This window comes from Myxine glutinosa, unplaced genomic scaffold (genome assembly GCF_964187855.1).
Source record: "Myxine glutinosa unplaced genomic scaffold, kmMyxGlut1.1 SCAFFOLD_125, whole genome shotgun sequence".
Taxonomy (NCBI): domain Eukaryota; kingdom Metazoa; phylum Chordata; class Myxini; order Myxiniformes; family Myxinidae; genus Myxine; species Myxine glutinosa.
Genome location: NW_027616359.1, coordinates 614,469 through 635,153, shown reverse-complemented (window position 1 = coordinate 635,153; position 20,685 = coordinate 614,469). Strand labels below are relative to the sequence as shown.

The following is a 20,685-nucleotide window of genomic DNA, read 5'->3' as shown; positions in this document are numbered from 1 at the left end:
TTTTTTGGCCTAAAACACTCACAGACACTCACTGATGAACTTCTGAAAGTTTGACGAAGATCCGTTCAGCCATCTCTGAGAAAAATGGTGACACACAGACAGACAGACAGACAAACGGCTCTCTTTTATAGTAGATGTGCCATGTGGCAAAGTATAGAAAAGAAGGGACGGGAGACAAGACGTGGCTTTCCGTATTTATATATTTTGTTTGGACTTGGACTGTTTTCTACAACATAGCTTGTAGAAAATGTCGAACAATAGAAATTAATGGACATTCAAAAAATCTCGTGTGCATGCTGGACTACCCTTGTGTTCTTAGGAGGAACCAAATAATGTGAAAACAGGAATTGCATTTTAAAATATCCTGAACAAACATTATAAGCTAGATATCTGGGATCACAAAGCAATCCCCAAGGGTAAACCTCCCACGGCTTACCCTTCGCGAATGCCCGCGACGTACCCTTGGCCCATGATACAATTATGGCATATTTCTTTCGGACTGCCATATGACCTTGACCTTCAACATTTAGGGATAGAGTGTAAATTAAGAAAAAGTGTTCACATCTATAGTCTCTCCAAAAAACTCAACATCATGAAAATCAGACGAAAATTATTCAAGTTATGATCAAAAAGGTGTTTTTTTTGTTAATTAGGTCACAATCCCTAAAAGGCAGGTCAAGGACATTAATCAAATACCAGGTGCATGACTTCAGTGCAGATGCACTATTGTGATGGAAGAACAACTTGGAAGGCCAAGCGTTCTTTGAGATTCCACGTTGACAAAATTGAGCGATGACAAAAAACACTGGTTTTTTCAAACCGCCATTTGACATTGACCTTTAACCCGGAGGGGAATGATGTTAATTAAGCCTAACTGTGCCTTGCTCTGGGCTAAGGAAGGCAATTTCGTTGAGGTTGAAACAACCTTATTTGATGATGATATGCCTAAAATTGGGTCCTAACCTTAAAATTAGGTCAAGGTCAACTTTTCATATCAACCCACACTTTCTATTCACATTATTGATGCAACAATTCTTTCCGAAAGTGCTCATACATTGGCAGAAGTAGGGAGAAAACCTAAATGGTGGTTTAGTACTCCCAGGGGCGCAAGGCCTTGACCTTTAACCCGGAGGGGTATGATGTAAATTAAACGTAAATTATCCTTGCTCTATGTTATCGAGAGACTAGAGAGGACATTTTCGTTCTGATCGGACAAAAATATCGGACAAGTCGAGTTTTGGTGAAAATGTTAAAATGGCCATAATTAGGTCATGACCTTAAATTAGGTCAAGGTCAAAAAAATCGACCCCACGTATTTTCGATTCACATTATTGATGCAAAATTAAATTGCGAAAGTCCCAGCCGGCTCAGAGAGACAGCTTGGAAATTCAGAGTGCAGTTTTCATTCCCTCAATTTCACGTCACCCGTCACCATTTTCCGTGTCAGGTCGGGGACGAATACCGAGGACGATGGACGGACATTCCAGAGGTTCGGGTCCAAATCCGAATTTTAGATGTTTGTTTCACACACTCCAATTTATAATCGCAATTGTAAATCTGTCACCGTGGCGTGAACCTGTAAACCAATCATGCCCAGTTGAACGGTGTATAGGTGTCACGTAGATTACAGAAGCTGGATTGCCATTACCCGCGTCATTTTGCTTACTGTACGTACTGTATGTAGAGTAATGCCCATTTGTAATGATAGGCGGCTTGCCTGTTGGTGTTGTGTGCGCTTAACCCAAATGGCAGAGGTGTATCACTTCGGACAATATAACTGTGGAAAGAAAGGTACGAACTAGTACTATGACGTGGACTGTTTGCTCCCAGTTAGGCCGCGTGTCTTGGTTAGCGAAGGCTAAAGTGTCACGACCCACCGCTCCCGGACCCTTCGAGCGCCGCCGCTTTGCCGCGCCTTCCGCGCCGCGACCGCCCGACGGGTTCGGTGTCTGTGAGGAGTTCGTGAGTCTGCGAGAGGAGCAGATTTTACTGGACGAAGTGGAGCCTTCGTTTCGGAAAATGAAGTACCAGTTCGACCACTGGGACGATGTGAGCTTATCTCCCTCTGATTTGTGTTATTTACTCGATTTCTTGCTCCGCTCTGACCTTGAGCATTTCGTTATTGAATAAATGACATTTCCTCGTCACATTCGTTATTGATTTCTGTTCAATCTGCCACTTGTTTGACCGCCTCACCCTCTGCACTTCAATCTCCGCCCCCTCTATTTTTCTTTGAAACCCCTCCTCTTTAAAACCTTCTCGCTCTGCCTCTGCACTTCAATCTCCGCCCCCTCTATTTTTCTTTGAAACCCCGCCTCTTTAAAACCTTCTCGCTCCGCCCTCTGCACTTCAATCTCCACCCCCACTGTTTTTCTTTGAAACCCCGCCTCTTTAAAACCTTCTCGCTCCGCCCTCTGCACTTCAATCTCCACCCCCTCTGTTTTTCTTTGAAACCCCGCCTCTTTAAAACCTTCTCGCTCTGCCTCTGCACTTCAATCTCCACCCCCACTGTTTTTCTTTGAAACCCCGCCTCTTTAAATCTTCTCGCTCCACCCTCTGTATTTTATCACGCTCCGCCCTCTCCGTACAGTCCTGCCTTTGATCTTCACAAACTCCACCTTCTGTCAGGTCTCTGATCAGTGCACCCTCTGCATGATCTTTTCATGCTCTACCCCTTGCACAATGTCTGTCTGCTCCCTCTGCCACTGTTTGTACTGCACCATTCGTACTCCTTTCACAGCTGGAAAATGGTCTTTGTTTTCTATACCGCTCTACTTTTATTTCCTGTCTTTGCTACTTCCACCTTTGCCAGGAAATGTTGTTTTGGAACCCATGCATTCATTGTGTTCTTTAACTTCTCAAAGGCTTCCTTTCACAATTTTATTTTGTTGTTTTAAACATGTAAATGAGTGAGCAACATTAGCAATCATTGATAATCCATGTTATATGTCACCTTTCTTCTAATCAAAAATAAAGCATGGAATCAACAATTGCAACAGGGCACACTCACCTCTAAGCTGTGCAGCCTGGATTTGAATCCCGATCCAGCCATAAACTGTCATCCCAGTGTTTCACAGGCAGGTTGAGCCGTCAATGTGTGTAACATTCATCAATGTTCAGCATTTATACACTTATGGTCTTGATTGCAGCCCTTATCTTATTCCTCAGATTTGCAATATCGGTAAGCTTCGTTCGGTACACCAGGTCCTTCACATAACCATATGAAAAAACATCCAGAGGCGTTATGTCCAGCAAACGTGGTGCCCACAGTTTCGGATCGTCGCACCCAATCCATCAATCATTGAAGTGTTCATTGAAGAAATTGTGCACTATAAGACTCCAGTGTGGGGGAGCTCTGTATTGTTGGTAAATGACCTCTTTCCATCAGATCCACCAATTGCGGGAGTACAAGGTTCTCCAACATATTCAGCTAATAATTGTCAGACTTTATAGTGGCTTCAGCAGAGAAGAATGGCCCAATGACTCGGTGATGCATGAGGCCGCACAACACGTTAACCTTTAGGCTGTCATGCTCAAGTTCTCAGACCTCATGTGGAGGCTCAGAGCCCCAAATCATGATATTATGTCTGTTAACTTTCCCAAAACATGGAAGGTTAACTCATTTGAGAAGAGCACGCGTCATGGGAATCCGTCATCTCCGTCTCAGCATTCCAAAATATCCACTGAAAATGTGATTCATCGCATGCAGTCGTCCGGTTTAAGTGAACTTTCCATGTGTACAGCTGCAATCGCGTGTGCAGCACTTCATGTACTGTTGAGCAGTGTAGCTGCAGCTCCATGGTGGCAGTCCTAAAGGACTCATAGAGACTGCGCTCGAACGACTCACAAGTGTGTTCAACATCCTCACCACTCATGCTTGGCTTTCTTCCATAGATCATCCTGAAGCGTTGTTGAACCCATGTAGATGATTTTGTCTTTATAAACCAGGAAACACATTGCGCTGTTTCTTGTGGGGGCACCATATGCAGCAAATGTCATCTACCGTGTATCAGGAGACTCCTGGAACCAAAAAAAAATGTAAATAAAACTTTGAGGAATATTCTTTCACATGCAGCAAACCACATTGTGATATCCCATTTCATCGTTTTTTTATTTATTATGATTTGAATTTGGAATGGTAATTTGTGGAAACCCTGTACTTTGTGCCACATTGTATATAAGTCAACTCTGTGCAGGATAGTTCCTCACTGACCATAGCTCCCCCTCTCCCTCCTCCTACCTTCAAAGTCTCCCACTGCCAATTACGCTGCAGCAGCATCCCTCTCTGCAGATCTTGTGAAAATAAGCAACTGTTCATCATCCTGTAATGTCCTGTAATGCAGGAAAGAAACAATCCTCAATTTGTATCTCCATAACAAGCAGCTGGCAAACCCTACAACAGTTTATTTCTGTGGTTACCCTCTCATCTCTGGAGCTCCTGGGACTCGCCATCAGCTTTCATCTTTATTGGGCAGATCATATCGCCAAGCGAGCCTCCAAAGCCAGGTGCTGCATTGGAAAATACATGAGTTTCCAACCTTCTGCATGCAAGAAAAGTTTACACGAGACAAATAATGTCAAGAGATTCAGAGGCTACCGGAGGATCCCTCACTTTGCTGTCCTCTGAAGTTGGAGGCCTACAATATGAGGGAGGGAGTAGCTGTGCCACCCTCAAGGCTTTTCTGAAGTCTCATGGAATATGCTTCTCCATAGTAGACCACTGCTACTGCTTTCCATCTTGCCACCCTTAAAGCAATGACGTTTAAGGCCCACCTTGTCATCACCATCTTAGGCCAAAAGTCTGAATGTGAAGGTCAGCTTTTTGTTTATCACGAGCAAGTTAGTGGCGTTGCAGTCTTTAGGTCTATTTTCGGCTTGCTCTTGCTGTCCTCACCTGTCTTTCTAACTGTCACACACATTCTATCAGACTTGCCTTATGACTGTCACCAAGTCTAAACTCGTTGGTCACCTCCATTCACCCCCCCCCCCCCAGTCACATTTTCTCTCACATATAGAACTTCCCGAATCTGTTGTCTCTTGCCTTTTCTCTCCAGGACCTTCACGTGTGCTGCCTACCTCATGGTGTCCCAATTTTACGACACCGATTGAGACCCTTCCCCCTTTCAACTGAAACTATTCGTACTGTGGTTCATCCTCACTTACATTCTTGTCCCTATTTCCTTCGCCACACTGTCTGTTGACACTTTTGTTCTGCTGTTCCATAAGCTTTGATATCCCTTGTTTAGAAAGTAAAAGCCTGTGGCCAATTTGCACTGCCCTGCAACCGATCTGTATAAACTAATAGGATTTTCTTCTCTTAGGCTATCCATGGCTATCATGAGATAGAGCGGGAGAAATGGAGTGCTGAGGCTGCCTCTCTGTTGCATAGAGTTTGTGAGACAGCATTTGGAACAAGAAGTGAAGTCAGCCCTCTGATCCACATCCTAGATTTGGATGCTCATGGGTACATCAAACCACATGTCGACAGCATCAAGGTGACATTCATTCATTCACCCATTTCTTCTTTGTAAGTAAATGACTAAAGGGGGGCCCGACAGGATGGCCTAGACCGAGAGGTATGCACACTCACCTCTAAGCTGTCTGGCTTGGGTTTGAATCTCATCCCAGCGATAAACTGTCATCCTGGTGGTTCACAGGCAGGGCGATTCGTCAATGGGTGTGCCGTCCCTCTGACGTTAAATGGGCGTCCCATGTGCTGGCATTATTTGGTGGACGTTAAACATCTCATGGTGTCCTTCATGAAGAGCAGATGAGCTATCGCAAGCACCATGGCCAAAATTCAATATTTCTGGCATAACCTTAATTGAACGTCGTCAGGACTGGTTCGTTGAAGCTTTGGGACAAGCTTCCCCCGGTCAACCCCACAAGGACGTAGGAATAATTGTGGCCGTTAAAGAAGTAGTAGATGACTGATAGATGGAGTGAAAAGGTGCTTCAACAGGTACAAGACCATTCCTGCCTTTTGTATCATCGGCTCTATTATGCTCTGCTTTAGACATAAGGAAGGAATTTTCCCAGTTAATAAGCAATGTTGGTATCAGCTAAGATGTTCTGGTGTCGATGCAGTTCTGTGGGAACACCATCGCTGGCCTCAGCTTGCTGTCCACCTGCGTCATGCGTTTCGTACATGAAGGAACGGCTGAACAAATGGATATGCTGCTCAAACGGCGCTCCTTTTATATCATGCGGTGAGTAAAATGTTTGCAACTTTGTGCAATAGGCTACCAGTAATAGAAAAATCAACCCCCTGCTTTACCGCGTGATGAGTCTGTGCGAGACCGGACATTTTAAGAGAATCTTCCAGGTCATGGGCTACCCTTCACTCAGCTGCAAATGTTTCAAGGAGCCATCGAGAAAAAAAAAAAGTCACAACAAAGATCCATCAGAACCAGTTGATGTGCTCCATCAGATCTTTGTATATATACTTATACCCCACTCCCCATTTTGCTCATACCCTTTGGGACTTGCTAACCTTGCTACCTTGTCGTTTAGCTGGAGCCTCGCAATCGGGATTGACAGGTCGATCCCAGAATCTTCACTCGTCGATCTGAACATTTAAAAAAAAAGTATGGGAAGGGTCGTGGTTGTATGGTGGTTGTATTTGAAACTGCAGTGGCTGTGGGTCGCACACGCAAGCTGCTGGAGAGTTTTTAAAAGAGCTAAATGTGGGCGCACAGGTCAATCAGAAATTATTTGCGTTTAAACGAACTGATTATCCATTAATGATGCAGTTGCTGTACTGCTGTGGCTGCCATACAGTTGTCGGTTGCTCATATCCAAAATGACGAGCGAGAAGCCGGGCCCGTCCAAGAAGGCATCTTTTCGCATTAGCCACCTGCTGGCGAAACATAAGAAACCATTCACCGATGAAGTTAATCAATGAGGCTATGACGGTTACTGCCGACAGCTTGTTTAAAGAAAGAAAAACAACGATGAAATTACGACAGCCATCAAGAGCATGCCACTTCAAAAGTAGCCAAAAGGGTGGAATCGCTGTCCGAGGACATGTCTCATCAAATACTGTGAATTTATCTTTAAAGACATCAGATTGTGAATGTTTCTCATTGCAGTTTGATGCATCGGTATACACAATGGATACGGCCCAGCTGATTGTTTTAATTTGCATAGCATTCAAGACTCAGCAACAACGGACGACTTTCTCTCTTTTGCCACTTAGAGGACAAGAGGCGAGGATGTCTACAACGAATTTTAAAGGTGCACCGACATTGCTGGGTGCCAATGCAGGCCTTATTGCACTTTGCTGAAATGATCATGCATTTGCCTCCTTTGTCAATTAGCACCGTGTTATCCACCAACAAGTGCTAGCGAGCAAGGATATCAACGTTTCTCATGTTATGACAGTTATCAAGATCGTCAACTCAATTATTGCTAGAGCTTGCACCATTGCTCGTTCAAATTGTTACTCGATGAGCTCGATGCCACCTGCAGTGAGCTCATCCTTCATGAAGATGTGAAGTGGTTAAGTCGAGGAAAAGTCCTCCAGAGATTTTTAGATCTGATTCCTGAAAATGTCACCTTTCCTAAATCAAATATAGGCAAAACTTAACGATCTGAATCACGAACTGCAGGGGAGGGACAGGGACTTGTCACACATGATCAGTGCAGTGAAAGCATTCAAGTTGAAACAAGGCCTGTGGTCCTCACAGTTAAAGAACAAGGTGACAGGACACTTCCCAAATCTGGAGAAAATCCTACAAAACACCAAAGAAGTGTTCCATAAAAATAAAATTGCATGACCACCTGACGATTGGAAAAGGAATTCAACAGACAATTTCAGGAGGGAGACGAGATGGAAGAAATCGTTTTGTCTCAAATAATTTTCTTGAAGTGGACATTGGAGAACTGAGCAAAATTTCAGCAGGTGTTTGACCAGAGCAGTGGACGTGACATGGAGATAATCACCATGCAAGATGACAGAGCTGAAAGCTAGGTCAAGGGAGAAAGAGTTTTGGGGAATTTCAAACAGAGAGAAGTACCCTCTTCTTACTTCCTGTGCACTCGAGGTGAAGGCCTACTCTAATTCCACATATCTCAGACGATGATTTCATCTGGGAAAAATCCATCTCACAAAGTATCGTCCTTATCTCACAGATGTCCATCTGATGGATTGTATGAGACTGGCCATCTCAAACGAGGACCCAGACTTCAAAGCACTCAGATAGTGTGCAAGCACAGGTGTCACACTAAGAACAAGGTGTGTTATGCATAAGCATATATATATATATATATAGTAAAGTAGAATTTTTTAAGGGGAGATCTTGGGTTGCATTTCGATTCTAAAAGTGATCTTATGTTTAAAAAGGTTGGAAACCACTGGGCTCGACCTAGACCCTTGCATTATGCAAACATTATTCACCTCTCCATGATTGGAGATATGTGTACACTGTGCAAAAGATCATGTCAGTTTTTAATCTCCCTTCCTCAGGGATAAAGTGCGATACAAGTTCACTCACGAAATTCTAAAGAACGAAGAATCCTATTACGAAGGAAAACACATCCCGAGAAGCAGACGGATCGCCATCATTTGCCGGAACTTTCCAGAAGAGAAAACGTGAATCTATGAATTGTGTGAAAAAAAAAGTAAAAATAAAAGATGCAAAAATAAATTTTATTCCCCCATCGTTTTGGGAAGTATGTTACATTGAACAAATAAATGACAAACCGTTTCAGTCGTTTTACACATTAGTCGACATCATCAAGTTTACCTACCCCTGTCCTCCTCATAGCCCTTTCTCTCCAAAAGGTTCAATAATATAGTTTGATCCTTTTGATGTGGATAGCAAAGGTCAGAATTTGCTAGATTCCTCATCACCAGCATCTTAATTCTTCGACTTAGTCTGCCAGCATTGCTCCAAGCTGTCTGCAAGGAGAAGTGGGAAATTTAAACGGCCAACTCAAAACAGCACTTCATTTGCTTTACAGTATGGAGCAGACTTGCAAGTGCAGCGTGACGGCGAACTCTCAACCAAGCCATCGTTATGGCAACTGTGACACAGTAGATCACTTTCACCATTCCAACAATGGTGGAGGTTTGTGATACCATTCGTCAATCCTTTGCCTGGTGGCATGCTGCATTTCTGAGTTTATAAAACAAGTTTCCACCCAAAGTTCTCACTCGGTTCCTGAGGCCTGCGGGAGTGGTTCCACAGGAAGGAATGCAAGCGCTTGCTAAAAATGTAATGCCTTTAGGATAAAGTACACATGGGTTCACACGAGAGTGCGAGTGTCGTGAGAGCGTTGATGGAACACAAAGGAAATGCCGGCATCCCAAGCGGCACGGAGTGCAGTGTCTGGCAGGTGGCGCCTCTCAGCACTGTGCTGCCATTGCGATAGGGCTGACGTACAGTCTGCTTCCGTTGGAGGTGCGCGCACCTGGATGCCGTTCACACAACGACGGCAGCGAAATCTATGGGCAAGGGGAAAGGAGGAGGGGTGTGGTGGAGTTGGGGAAGGAAATGAAGAATTACATTCTTTCATATGATCTTGTACACCTTTCATATATAAGGCAGGGATATTAGAAGACACTATACATAATCATTAATTTGCTAGCATAAATCAATGCAGTATATGCAGAGGAGGAACGACAGACATGCTTTTTATTGGAAGGCAGATGCAGAAGTACATGGAGGAAGAGGAAGAAGTTGTTTCTTGGGTTTGTTGATCTGGAGAAAGCATTCGATACGGTTCCACGCAAAGTAGTGACATGGGCATTGAGTAAGTTAGGAGTGGAGGAATGGTTGATCAGAGTAGTGATGGCAATGTACAAAAGAGCGCGCACAGCTGTAAGGACGAATGACGGGAACAGTGGTGAGTTTGAGGTGAAGGTGGGAGTGCATCAGGGGTTGGTACGAAGTCCACTACTATTTGTAGCTGTGATGGAGGTGCTGGCTCGGAACGTAAAGGAGGGTTTGCCATGGGAGGTGTTGTATGCAGATGATCTGGTGTTGATTGCATAAAGTATGGATGGACTGAAGGAGAAGATGAACAAGTGGAAGGAATGTATGGAGACAAAAGGTCTGAAGGTGAATATGGGAAAGACGAAGGTGATGGCAAGTGGTAAAGCATGTGGTGAGGTGTAAAGAACTGGGAAGTGTGCTTTGTGCAGGAAGGGTGTCGGAGTGAACTCCATTCAATGTACAATGTTAAAGGTGGGCGCGATTCGGAAAATTTTAAGTCCGCTTACCGCTTATCCGCTCCGCCAGCCCGTGTAGTCCGATTCGCTTATCCGCTTCAGCGGCCGAAAATCTTAGCCCGCTTACCGGTTATCCGCTTATCCGCTTCGATTCGATTTTTTAAAAGCGCTTCGACGTTTTTAAAGCGATTTTTGACGTTTCTAAAGGGAATTTAATGCTTTTTAAGCCTAAATAGCCATTTCTAACTACTACAAAGACAAACAAAGCTTTTAAGATCAAAAATATACATTTTTAATTAAATAAAATTTATTCAAAATTTATTGAAATAAAGTTTTCCACTCGACTCTACTCTACTCTACAGTTAATTTAAATATAATTTTAATATATGCAAGTTACATTGAAGAAAAATCAATTTGCCCGTCCTTTCTTTGACAAGAGAGTCTACTAGTCAACAGACTAGCAGTCTGTTGACTAGTCCTCGTCTTCCTCCTCCACCTTGTGGGCCTTCTTGAGGATTTGGAGGTTGCCCTTCATGAAGACGAGGGCCTCGAAGTTCGGTGCAGCCAGGGCCGACCTCTTAGGCCTGAGGATGTCCGACCCGTAGCTGAACACGCGCTCGACCGAGGCAAAGCTCGGGAGCGGCGTGTTATGCCTGAGAAATAGAGTTACCCAAGCATCATGGAACTCGAGCGGGAAGAGATTGGGCGAGAGCCCCGGGTTCCCCCTCAGCGGCTTCCTCGACCAGTTGTTGACCTCTTCCCTGATCTTCTCCTCGAGGTTCTCCTCCTGCTGCCCCTCCTCCATGGCGAACAGGTAATCCGTACTGCTCGAGCCGGGCTGGGGTCCCTGCTGGGGGGCAGGGTCCAGGTGCTCGTCAGGCAGGACGAGGGCGTGCAGGTCCCTGATGAGCTTGTCCCTCACCAGGTCGCAGATGGCGTCGTTGTTCTGCCTCCTGCAGATGGCCCTGACCGTGGCGAGCTTGTGCTGGGGGTGCAGCGCCGTGGCCATCAAAAGGTCCATGTCCACGAAGAGGTGGCTGAACCTGAAGTAAAAGAAAAGTTATAAAACAAATGTCAAATAATTTCAGATTTGTAAATTGAAAAATTAAATGTCATTCAACTGATTTTAATTCATTTCAAATGAATCATTAGACCGGCAAGGATTTTTTAATCATTTAATAATAATATAATATAAGAAGAAAGAAGCACTTATTAATTTTCAACTCGTTGTGATAAAATATAATAATAATATAAGAACTAACCTGCCGTCAAAGCCCTTTGTTCCCTTCCTGGCGCAGGACGGCTGCTGGAGGAGGCTGGCCACCAGGTTCTGGGCGTGGACGATGCTGCCGTCGATGGACAGCGCCTCCAGGGAGTCCTTGAGCACCTGGAGGTGGGGGAGAAGGCACCCCATGTAGGCCTTCTCCTCGCCCTGGAGTACGTCTAGGCAGGCGGCGAGGGGGGCGGTCACCTTGACGTACTCCGACCAGATCTGCACGTCATCCTCCGTGATGTGCGGCAGGGGGTGGGGGTGCTGCCGCTGACAGATCTGGTTCAGGTTGTTCCTCTTGTCCATGTCAAGCACCTCGGTCAGCAGGCACTTGTAGGCGTCGTGGCTAGAGTTCCACCTGGTGACGCCGGGGGTCACAAGCTTCTTGCCCAGGGCCGTCTTAATGTCATTGGCGGTCACTGTCTTCCTGTTCTGGGCGTTCCACAGGCCCTGGGCCTTGGCGGCCGGCTTGGTGAAGGCCGGCCTGGGCTGGGCGCTCCAGCCGGGCACCTTCTCGACGTCCCTGGAGGCCAGCAGGTTCACTGTGTGTGCCGCACAGCGGCGATGCTTGGGGACGTGCACCACCTCTTCCTGCTGGTCCACCTCCTCCAGGGCGTCCACCACGAGGATGGTGTTGGTCTGCACCACCTCTGGGTCCACCTCCACCACGTCTAGCTGCTCGTCATCGCGCCCGAGGGCCCCGTAGTGATTCAAGGCGCTGATGTAGTTGGCGTCGTTGTCAGTGGTGGTGCTGACAACCTGAAAAGCAAAATACTGTTTTAAAACAAAGTTTATTTTCATTTTTCACTTACAGTTAATATTAAAAGTTTTAAAACTTAAAATGAATTGTTTTAGCAAAATATAATGTGTATTAGGTGACGTATTACTGTAATACGTCACTTAATACACATTATATTTTGCTAAAACAATTCATTTTAAGTTGCCTGAATAATCTAATTAATCTTGACTATTATATTTAAACACTGTCATAAAAAACGCATACTTTTATTGTTAATTGTAATCTATTGAAAATAAATTTTGTAAACAATTTTAAATTCTAAAACTACAGAGTTTACACACCTTTCTTTTGATGCCGAAGTCATCGTGCAGCTCGGAGATTGCCTCTGCCAGGTACTGGCCCGTCTGGCTGACGGTGATCTCCTTAATCCCGAGGACGGCGGACTGCCCCTCGAAGGTGACCCTCTCCAGCCAGGTCACCGTCATCCCCAGGAAGGCCCTGTTGCTTGCCGACCAGCTGTCGGCCGTGGTGGCGACGAACTCCTGTTTGGCGAGGAGGTCCGTCAGGTCGGCCTTGGCCTGGTCCCCCATCGCCCTGATGTCCCGAGTGAGCTTCCGCCGGGAGGGGACCTTGAACTGTGGGCAGGCGTACGCCCACAGGGCCCTGTTGTGCTCGTTGTCTGTCTCCGAGGCGGGCTTCATGCAGCCAATGAAGGACCTGAATTATATATTATATCAATTTATTATAAATTGATATAATGAATGAAAACTCTTAACAATTTATATGTCTCATATAAATTATTTATATGAGACATATAAATTGTTGAAAGATATTTTTGAACAGTCAAAAAAACTTTAACATTGAATTTATAATTATTAACGTGCCTCCGATTGAATCCGATAAATTCCGATTAAATCGGAATAGAACGGACCGATTTATTCCGAAGTTATTAATATATTCTTACTTTAAGTTGACAAATGAAAATGAGTTTAATTAAAATATAAAATTACCTACCTATAGTAAAGGTCGAGACACCTCTTCTGGCTGAACTTCTCCTTGAAGGTCTCCTCGATGCTGGCCTGCCTCCTGGCGCCGGCCATGTCCTGGAAGGACTTGTGGCGGCCGGGTCTGCTGCCGCCGTCGAGGGCCGCCTTGAGGTCGTTGTGCTGGGCATTGTGGTACCTCTGGTAGTGCACCTTCAAGTTTGAACTTGATCCGGGCTGGGCTTTGAGTGTCTTTGAGCACTTGGTGCACGTGGCCTTGCTGTCCACGACCTTGAAGAAGGGGGCGATGTGCCTCCACTTCTGGCTGAGGCTGGAATTGTCTGTGTCCATTGTCACGTTGATCTCAGCCGACTCGATTGAGTCCAGCGACATCCTGCTCTCGCTGCGCGTGAGCTGAGGGGTCAGGGCGCAGATCTCCTGACTGTCCTCCACGTCCCCCATCATGTTGACCGCCGAGTTGTGGATGTCGCTGTGCTGGGACTGCTGGTTTGCGTCGCTCGTGTGCCTGTCCCTGGCACTGCCGCTGGGCTGGAGAGTCAGAAATCTCTCCATCTTGACGTTATTGCCGCTCTAGCGTCCAATAAAATATTCAGTTTTCACTTATTATTCACTTAAATAAATATTCACAATTCTAGAGTAACTGCTCAGGCTAACAGCTGATTTGGCGAATTGCGATGCGCTTTAATTTTTCGGTAGTCCGCTTACGCTTATCCGCTTCGGTTTCCGGGGGTTGTTCCGATTCGCTTATCCGCTTCGAAAACGTTAGTCCGCTGCAGCGGATAAGCGGATAAGCGGACTTTCGAAGCGGACCACCCACTTTTGTACAATGTGCGCTGAGTGGGTTCATCAAAAATGTAGTGGTCTGAGAGGGTCATTAACCAGTGTGGCAATTACATTCAAGTGTAAGGTGTGCACAGAGGGAGCTGCAGATGGAGGAAATGTTGAGTTGGATCTTGGAGATGGCGTGAAGCTGGAAGGTGTGAAAACATTTTGCTACCTCAGAGACATGCAGAATGGAGAAGGTGGATCAGACTCGGCAATGGATGCTGGAGTGAGATGTGCATGGAAGAAGTTTCGAGAACTGAGTGGCGTGCTGATGAGGAGGGGAGTGTCGTTGAAGCTGAAGGGAAAGGTGTATGCTGCATGTGTGAGAAGTGTTATGATTTATGGGAGCGAGACATGGGTAATGAACGTAGAGCAACAACGAAGGCTGGAATGGGTGGAAATGCGAATGGTTCGGTGGATGTGTGGAGTATCGTTGAGAGAAAGGAAGACAAATGATGAATTGCGAAAGATGATGGGAATAGAGCCTGTGATGGATGCTGTGAAGAGAAAGAGGTTCAGATGGTTTGGTCATGCGTTGAGGATGGATGAAAGTGACTGGTTGAGGAGAGTGATGGAAATGAATGTAGAAGGAAGTAGAGGACGGGGAAGACCGAGAAAGACTTGGCTGAAGATGGTGGAAGAAGAAATGCGGGCAAGGGGGTTAACAAGGGGAGATGCAGAAAATAGGGCAAAATGGAGAGGATTGTCATGGGGACCACAAGGCTAACCCCTGCTCCAGCAGGGAAAATGGCCTTAAAATGCCTGTTGTGTTGTTGTATATGGCATTCAACTCCAGGGTCCCAGTATCTTAAGCCAAGTGTGCAGATGGGAAAGGAGTGGAATGAGGAACGAACTTGTCGTGAGTGTCGCTCGTGGTTTCTTCATCGAGTACAAATAGGTCGCGAAGTTCACCCTGTGTAAAGTGCCGCTCAACATCCATCTCCTTATCCACCACGCAACTACTCAGAGCCTTCTTGTGAGTCTGACGTTGCAAAACCTTTTCCTCTATGGTCCCAGTCTGCAGTATCAGGAAGTGACCAACACAAGTCATCCAATAATGCCATTGCCACATTGAAAATACTTTTATTCCATTGACGTGCACGAATCCTTACCGATACGAGGCGGTACACGAAGCACGTTTTCTTCTGTCCGTCATGCCACACCCGCGCCATGGCCTGCTCGTCGTTTGCTGGATTCCAGTCGGGATCAAACATGATCAGGCGGTTTGCTCCAATTAGGTTCAAACCACAACCGCCAGCTTTGCTGCTCAACATGAATATAAATTCTGGACTCTGCTTGGGCAGTGTGACAGTATAAACCCCAACAAGTCAGTCTTTACATAGAAACAATACAGTGCCATCATCGTCTTGTTCACCTAGATCACCGAGCGATTTATGAAGCATTAGTGGTCAAAATTTGGACAGCCAAGACATACTTTCATAAAGTGGTACTCTTTCTTTTTAACTTATACTACCAATATTCATTAAATGGACTGCAGTGCAACTTGATTTAATTTAATACATGATGGTGGCCCATGGAAAAGTGAGGTAACAAACTGACAGTGGTGACAAGGAGCCATAGTTTTACAAAAAACAAGGAAATGAAGAAATGGGCAAAGAGGAGGAAAAATGATAACCTGCAAGTAATAGGGTTGAGATAGGTATGATTCATGGAGGTAGAAAAGATAATGGGTAGGGGACAGAGAGAATGGCATGAGAAGGTGGTGACCAGCCTGTTTGAAGCTCTCAAAGGAAGAGTGAGGTAAAAAACCTCAGGAAGGTGTTTCCACAAATCACAGAAAAGTAAACCAAAGGATTGGAGGTGTGCGGTGAAAGTGCATTTTGAGAGTCTTAACACCGTATTGTACCGTAAAATACCCCTATCCTACTGACAGACAGACTACAGCTGTGTGACTCTCTGCTGATCCCGTAGATTATTTTGTGGGTCACAGGGAAGAGCAGTACACCAGGAGCTACAGACCAAGCCCTTGTAGACTGATTTTCTCTTCAAGAAATTGTCCACAACATCCAAATGATTACTTGCAATCATTGCTTCTGGGTTCTCCTGAATGGACAGTCGAGTCGGTTAAACAATCACAATAATGGAGGCTCTGACTCCTGGTTAACATGTAGGCCTAAGCTGATGATCTTGCCATTTTGGGATCACATGCAGGCAAGACATTTGAGAAAGTTGAAGACACTAAGCAAAGATGTTGCAACAATGAGCCTCTACTACCACCAACGGTGCGACTGTCTCAATGTTCAGAAAACAGCATACTCCGTCTTCCATCTGCAGGATAGCAAAGCAAGGAGACAGCTGAAAGTCAAGCTGAACAACATCCCTCTCTCCTTCCCTCAGATACTTACTTACCTTTGTGTGCAACTCTATTGGGCTGTGACCCTCTGGCAGCATACAGAAAAGGTAGCAGTAAAAGTAGCTGCAAGACTCAAATTGATCCACAAACTCTGTGGCAATGACTTCTCTACCCTCCAAGCCTCAACACTCACATTAATATATGCCCCTGCAGAATACTGTCTCTGCTTCGGACAAAAGCCTTCACACAAAAAAGGCTGACGTGCAGCTCAACATATCTGAGGGCTAACAGTCAGTCAACAGCCCACTCCCTCCCAGTACTTGCTGGCATTCACCACCATCACGTCAAGCATCTAGCTACTAAAAGACATGCAGCACCCAAAGCTTCTAACATCTCAGGACACCCACGTCAATAAGTCTTTGAAGAATTCCCCCCCCCCCCCTCCCTCTTGCCAAACAATTGAAAAGCAGGAAGACCTTTATGAGAGAGGCCAACCCCACATCACTTCAGATGATGGGTCTGGCAGGCACACATGGCACATTAACTAGTGGTGACCGAACCAACCTGAAGGCCATCTACAATATCTCTCCACCTCCACTAAACCTCCAGGATGTGACATGTCCCTGAAGGAATGGTGCCGCTTGAACCAGCTTCGAACTGGCGTTGACCAGTTTAGCAGCAACAAGTTCACCTGGGGACCTGCGGAATCGCCTTCATGCGAGTGTGGTAACCTCCAGATTACAGACAATCTAGTGCAGGACTGCCAAACTCACAACCTGTAAAAGGGGATATGTGCCAGGAGCTACAAAGCATAATGTCACGTGCCCACGATTGGCAGAGTACAGCAACTTTTATTTCATCTATCCCACGCTTGAGCCATATGAAAGAAGAATGAGGTTTCAAAGACTCATTCCATTTGTCAGACCAGTATAAAACAATTCCAGATCAACAGAGAGTCAGACAGCTCCTGTCTGCCTGCCAGTGGGATGGCGGTACTTTATGGCACAATGCAGTCATCTGTAAAATGGAAGAGAGGGTTGTGTAGAGCATCAGAGAAGTCGTGCATTATTATGTGGAACCTCATGCATAAATATGCAGCTTTACCATGCAATAATTTTCTTTTATTAAAATGGACCAGTGTCATTAAAAAGGAGACATTTATGCAACATAAACCATACCCCACAGACTATATAGGCTCTCTTCACCCACCATGTCCATCAGCTCACATTTCACTGCTTCACATGGCCCAGCCTCATTAAGGCTTCTTTGTAACATTTTCGATTCTGCATATGGTTAAAAGGCAACAGGACAGCCTGCTGGCAACTCAATGATAAACATAATTGACTGTGAACAAAACACAAGGCTGAGCACACCATCCTTCAGATGGGATGTTTGGTCAGCTGTCCTTGCCTCGTCTGTAGTGTGGCTGTTAAAAAAAATCTTAGTATTTTCCTTAAACAACATGTCCTTGGACCAAATTTATTGGATGGGTGAAACTTAGGATTGATCACACTAACTCAGTGTGACCCTTCCTGATATATCATCATCATGGAAGCTGCATTAGCTTGCTGTTTTAAATTGAAGAGGAAGCGAACAATTTAACATCAATGCCTCATTCGGACCACTTAATCTGCACCCAGCTTGGCCTCCAACTTGGTGGGAAATATGAAGCTTTGGGCCCAAACTTCCAATCTGAAATCATAGGATTAAAGAGACTCAAATTCTCCTTTTTTTCTCCCAAGTTAAAATTCTTATCAGAAGTGGACATTTTCACGAATGAAGGAAGTGAATCATTTTAGTGAGGTGGCGTACCGAGGGATTGTTGAAACGCTCCACCACCTTGGCTCGCTTTTTGATGGACATGCTCCCATCGAGTCGTACGTACAGATACCTATGAGGTTCAGCAGAAAGTTAGTGCTGACTTAATCACAAGCAATAATTTCATTAATTTATACTTCCTGCTATACAATTTATTTTCCCGACCATATAGCATTTAAACCGATGTTGAAGTTGACAGCAGAATTTGTGCGATTTTAAGGCAGAATTGCCGATCCCCTTTTCAAGTCTTACGAACTGGCTGGCTAGGCCTAACATTCAACCAAGTTTGCAGGAATGTGGAATTGGTTCACGATATAGGTGATATCTCACCTACTCTTTGAAAAAGAAAACGTGCAATCTTCTATGTCCACCAACTAATGCTAGCAGACGGGACTCCCAGTTTAACGGCAATCCGAGGGAAGGGACACACATCGATGATTCGCTCTGCATGTTTTTTATCCATCCTACTTCTCCAATATATCTTCTTTGATTATTGATTTTCACACCATTTGTGAGCGTAACACTGCGGAAGCAAAAAACACGAGCTCATTGACGTCTAAATAACTTGAGCTCTTCCTTGGCAATTTTCATTACAGCATTTACTCAATTCTAACAAGCTTAGAAACTGGAACACAATTAAAAGGTGTTGAAAATAGATCTCTGAATGTGTACTCACTTCCGAGCAGTACATAATCTTTCAAACAGGTCCAGAGTTTGTGTGTAGTTTGAGACCAAGATAACCTTGTCACTGGTTGAGGAGCAAGTAACTGCCAGGATGTAATCCAAGACTGACATTTTTGCTGAGGAGGAAGCATCATGAAAACAGCAAAGAATGAATAAACAAACAAATAACACAATATAATCATCCTACTATTAATTTTCCATTGCTCATTGGTTTGACGCCAATGCAAATTTTTTTTATTACGGACCCTAGGCATCAAAAAGCTACCTGTAATCGAACAAACAGTTTCAAATTAAGCACCTCACCACCAATAGGGCAATTGTATTGCATCAGATGTGGCAATAAATACGAATTTTTGCTCCCAGCTTGCTGGCCCAATGACAGAAGACGCCATTTGCATTTTTTCCGCCTCCATTCCTACCCCATTCAGAATCCCGTGTGGGCACAGGCAACTAGCTAATACAATATAATAAATATTGTAACGTTTATAGGGGGAAGGCAATGAAATACCTTAGTCCAGGTAGAAGTGTACAGATTACCATGATCTGAGTGTCGTGTAAGACCACCTTGGTGAAAATAAGTCACCTCTGTGTGTTCGGATTAAGTGTGACGTGTGGCCATACGGACGATGGCTCTTGTGCTGGGTAACTTAGGGAATAAGAATAAATCCCCCTGTCCGCCCTACCTCTTGTGATCTGACCTTTGTGGTTATAATAAATCGACCTGCGATAAGTCGAGGGCTGTCAGGAAACGAACTCGGGCATATTACAACACCGACATGCCCGGCAGATACCCATCACATTTGCCGATCGGCAAGGGATCCCCGCCCCCGAATGTTCTCGATGGGCGTCCAGAAGGGCCGCGAGGACCCGCCCCAAAGGGAATGATTGGTCATGGCCATGGACTGAAGTGGTGGGGCACGGGGATTGGTTTGAGTGTGACATCAGCGAAAAGAGGGGAGGGTGCGTTTCTTTCTCTTTCTTTCTCTCTTTCTCTTTCTCTTTCTCTTTCTCTCTCTCTCTCTCTCTCTCTCTCTCTCTCTCTCTCTCTCTCTCTCTCTCTCTCTCTCTCTCTCGGTCCTGGGTTTGGTCGTGGGCGGTCACGTTTTGCCTGTGTGGGCGCCTGTGAGGAGATCGGTGAAAGCTTTTGGGAGCTTTGCAAGTGGAAAGGAGGAGGTTTTGGCGGCTGTGTTGTTCTTCGGAGGCGAAGGAGGTCGCGAGCGAGCTGAAGGAGGTCGTCCTATCTGCTTGCCTTATGCCAGTGGATACTAAGGGCGCCGTGCCACCGCCATCTTGTGCGCTTCCCATGCAGTAGCTTCAACGACCACCAAGCTCCCAAAGTGCTCGTCGAGACCAGAGCTGAGTGCCGGCAGAAATATTATTTATTTTTTATTTTGGTTGACTCAGCCTGTCATCCTTCCGAGGTCGGCTAATTGAGTACCAGTTCACTGGTAATTCCCTGTTTGTTGTAAAAGGCGACAAAAAGGGTTGGCGGCAGGAAGGGCATCCGGCCGTAAAACATTGCTTCAAAAAGGGGACCGAAAAACAACAACAACCACGGTTCCCGAAAAAGGCCAACCCCCGCTTTGCGGGGAAAAATGGCCTCTAAAGGTGTTTTTTTTGTTGTTTTTTTCCCCCTTGTTTGTATATGAGTCCGTCTGGAGGGTCCCTCAATTAGGAATTTAGTTTTACCGTGCATTTCCTGTTCCCTGGCATTATTTTTATTAAACCCTTTTATTGTTGCATTTGAATTAAAAGATATATGGAAATGCTGTTGAATGCAGGGAATGAATGGGATGGCAACATCGAGAGTAACTCAGTTTTAGGACCGGCAGAGAAGATAACTGGAAAGGAAGTTGA

General features: G+C 45.3%; 3 protein-coding genes across 4 annotated transcripts; 1 reads left to right on the top strand and 2 right to left on the bottom strand.

Moving 5' to 3' along the window:
* Positions 1-1,562: 1,562 nt before the first annotated feature.
* On the top strand, positions 1,563-8,720 carry LOC144888920 (alpha-ketoglutarate-dependent dioxygenase alkB homolog 7, mitochondrial-like). Of its 2 annotated transcripts, XM_078768677.1 has the most exons (5): positions 1,622-2,049; positions 5,322-5,495; positions 6,088-6,209; positions 8,134-8,236; positions 8,468-8,720. In XM_078768677.1, the coding sequence occupies exons 1-5, from the start codon at positions 1,807-1,809 to the stop codon at positions 8,471-8,473; spliced, it is 648 nt and encodes a 215-aa protein (XP_078624803.1). In that variant the 5' UTR covers positions 1,622-1,806; the 3' UTR covers positions 8,474-8,720. The 2 variants fall into 2 exon arrangements, with proteins under 2 accessions (XP_078624802.1, XP_078624803.1); XM_078768676.1 differs by lacking the exon at positions 8,134-8,236 and having other exon boundaries at positions 1,563-2,049.
* A 529-nt stretch (positions 8,721-9,249) lies between these two features.
* Positions 9,250-13,517, bottom strand: LOC144888923 (uncharacterized). Its single transcript, XM_078768681.1, has 5 exons — positions 13,198-13,517; positions 12,525-12,900; positions 11,437-12,203; positions 10,929-11,217; positions 9,250-9,414 (listed from the first exon to the last, which is right to left on the bottom strand). The coding sequence occupies exons 1-5, from the start codon at positions 13,515-13,517 to the stop codon at positions 9,250-9,252; spliced, it is 1,917 nt and encodes a 638-aa protein (XP_078624807.1).
* Positions 13,518-14,820: 1,303 nt separating this feature from the next.
* On the bottom strand, positions 14,821-18,992 carry LOC144888922 (DNA repair and recombination protein RAD54-like). The gene is made up of 4 exons (XM_078768680.1): positions 18,821-18,992; positions 18,139-18,217; positions 15,125-15,304; positions 14,821-15,030 (listed from the first exon to the last, which is right to left on the bottom strand). The coding sequence occupies exons 1-4, from the start codon at positions 18,937-18,939 to the stop codon at positions 14,821-14,823; spliced, it is 588 nt and encodes a 195-aa protein (XP_078624806.1). The 5' UTR covers positions 18,940-18,992.
* Positions 18,993-20,685: the final 1,693 nt, after the last annotated feature.

Bases quoted from the DNA above. Each gene is read 5' to 3' on its own strand.
- LOC144888920 (XM_078768676.1), top strand. From the start codon at position 1,807: ATGACGTGGACTGTTTGCTCCCAGTTAGGCCGCGTGTCTTGGTTAGCG. The intron at 5,496-6,087 runs GTGACATTCATT...GTGTCGATGCAG, and splicing joins CACATGTCGACAGCATCAAG to TTCTGTGGGAACACCATCGC. The intron at 6,210-8,467 runs GTGAGTAAAATG...TCCCTTCCTCAG, and splicing joins CGCTCCTTTTATATCATGCG to GGATAAAGTGCGATACAAGT.
- LOC144888923 (XM_078768681.1), bottom strand. From the start codon at position 13,517: ATGGACACAGACAATTCCAGCCTCAGCCAGAAGTGGAGGCACATCGCC. The intron at 12,204-12,524 runs GTGTGTAAACTC...TTTGCTTTTCAG, and splicing joins ACTTCGGCATCAAAAGAAAG to GTTGTCAGCACCACCACTGA. The intron at 9,415-10,928 runs GTCAACAACTGG...AACGGCATCCAG, and splicing joins AGGAGAAGATCAGGGAAGAG to GTGCGCGCACCTCCAACGGA.
- LOC144888922 (XM_078768680.1), bottom strand. From the start codon at position 18,939: ATGTCAGTCTTGGATTACATCCTGGCAGTTACTTGCTCCTCAACCAGT. The intron at 18,218-18,820 runs GTGAGTACACAT...TGAACCTCATAG, and splicing joins AGATTATGTACTGCTCGGAA to GTATCTGTACGTACGACTCG. The intron at 15,305-18,138 runs GTACGCCACCTC...CTGCCCAAGCAG, and splicing joins AGCGTTTCAACAATCCCTCG to AGTCCAGAATTTATATTCAT.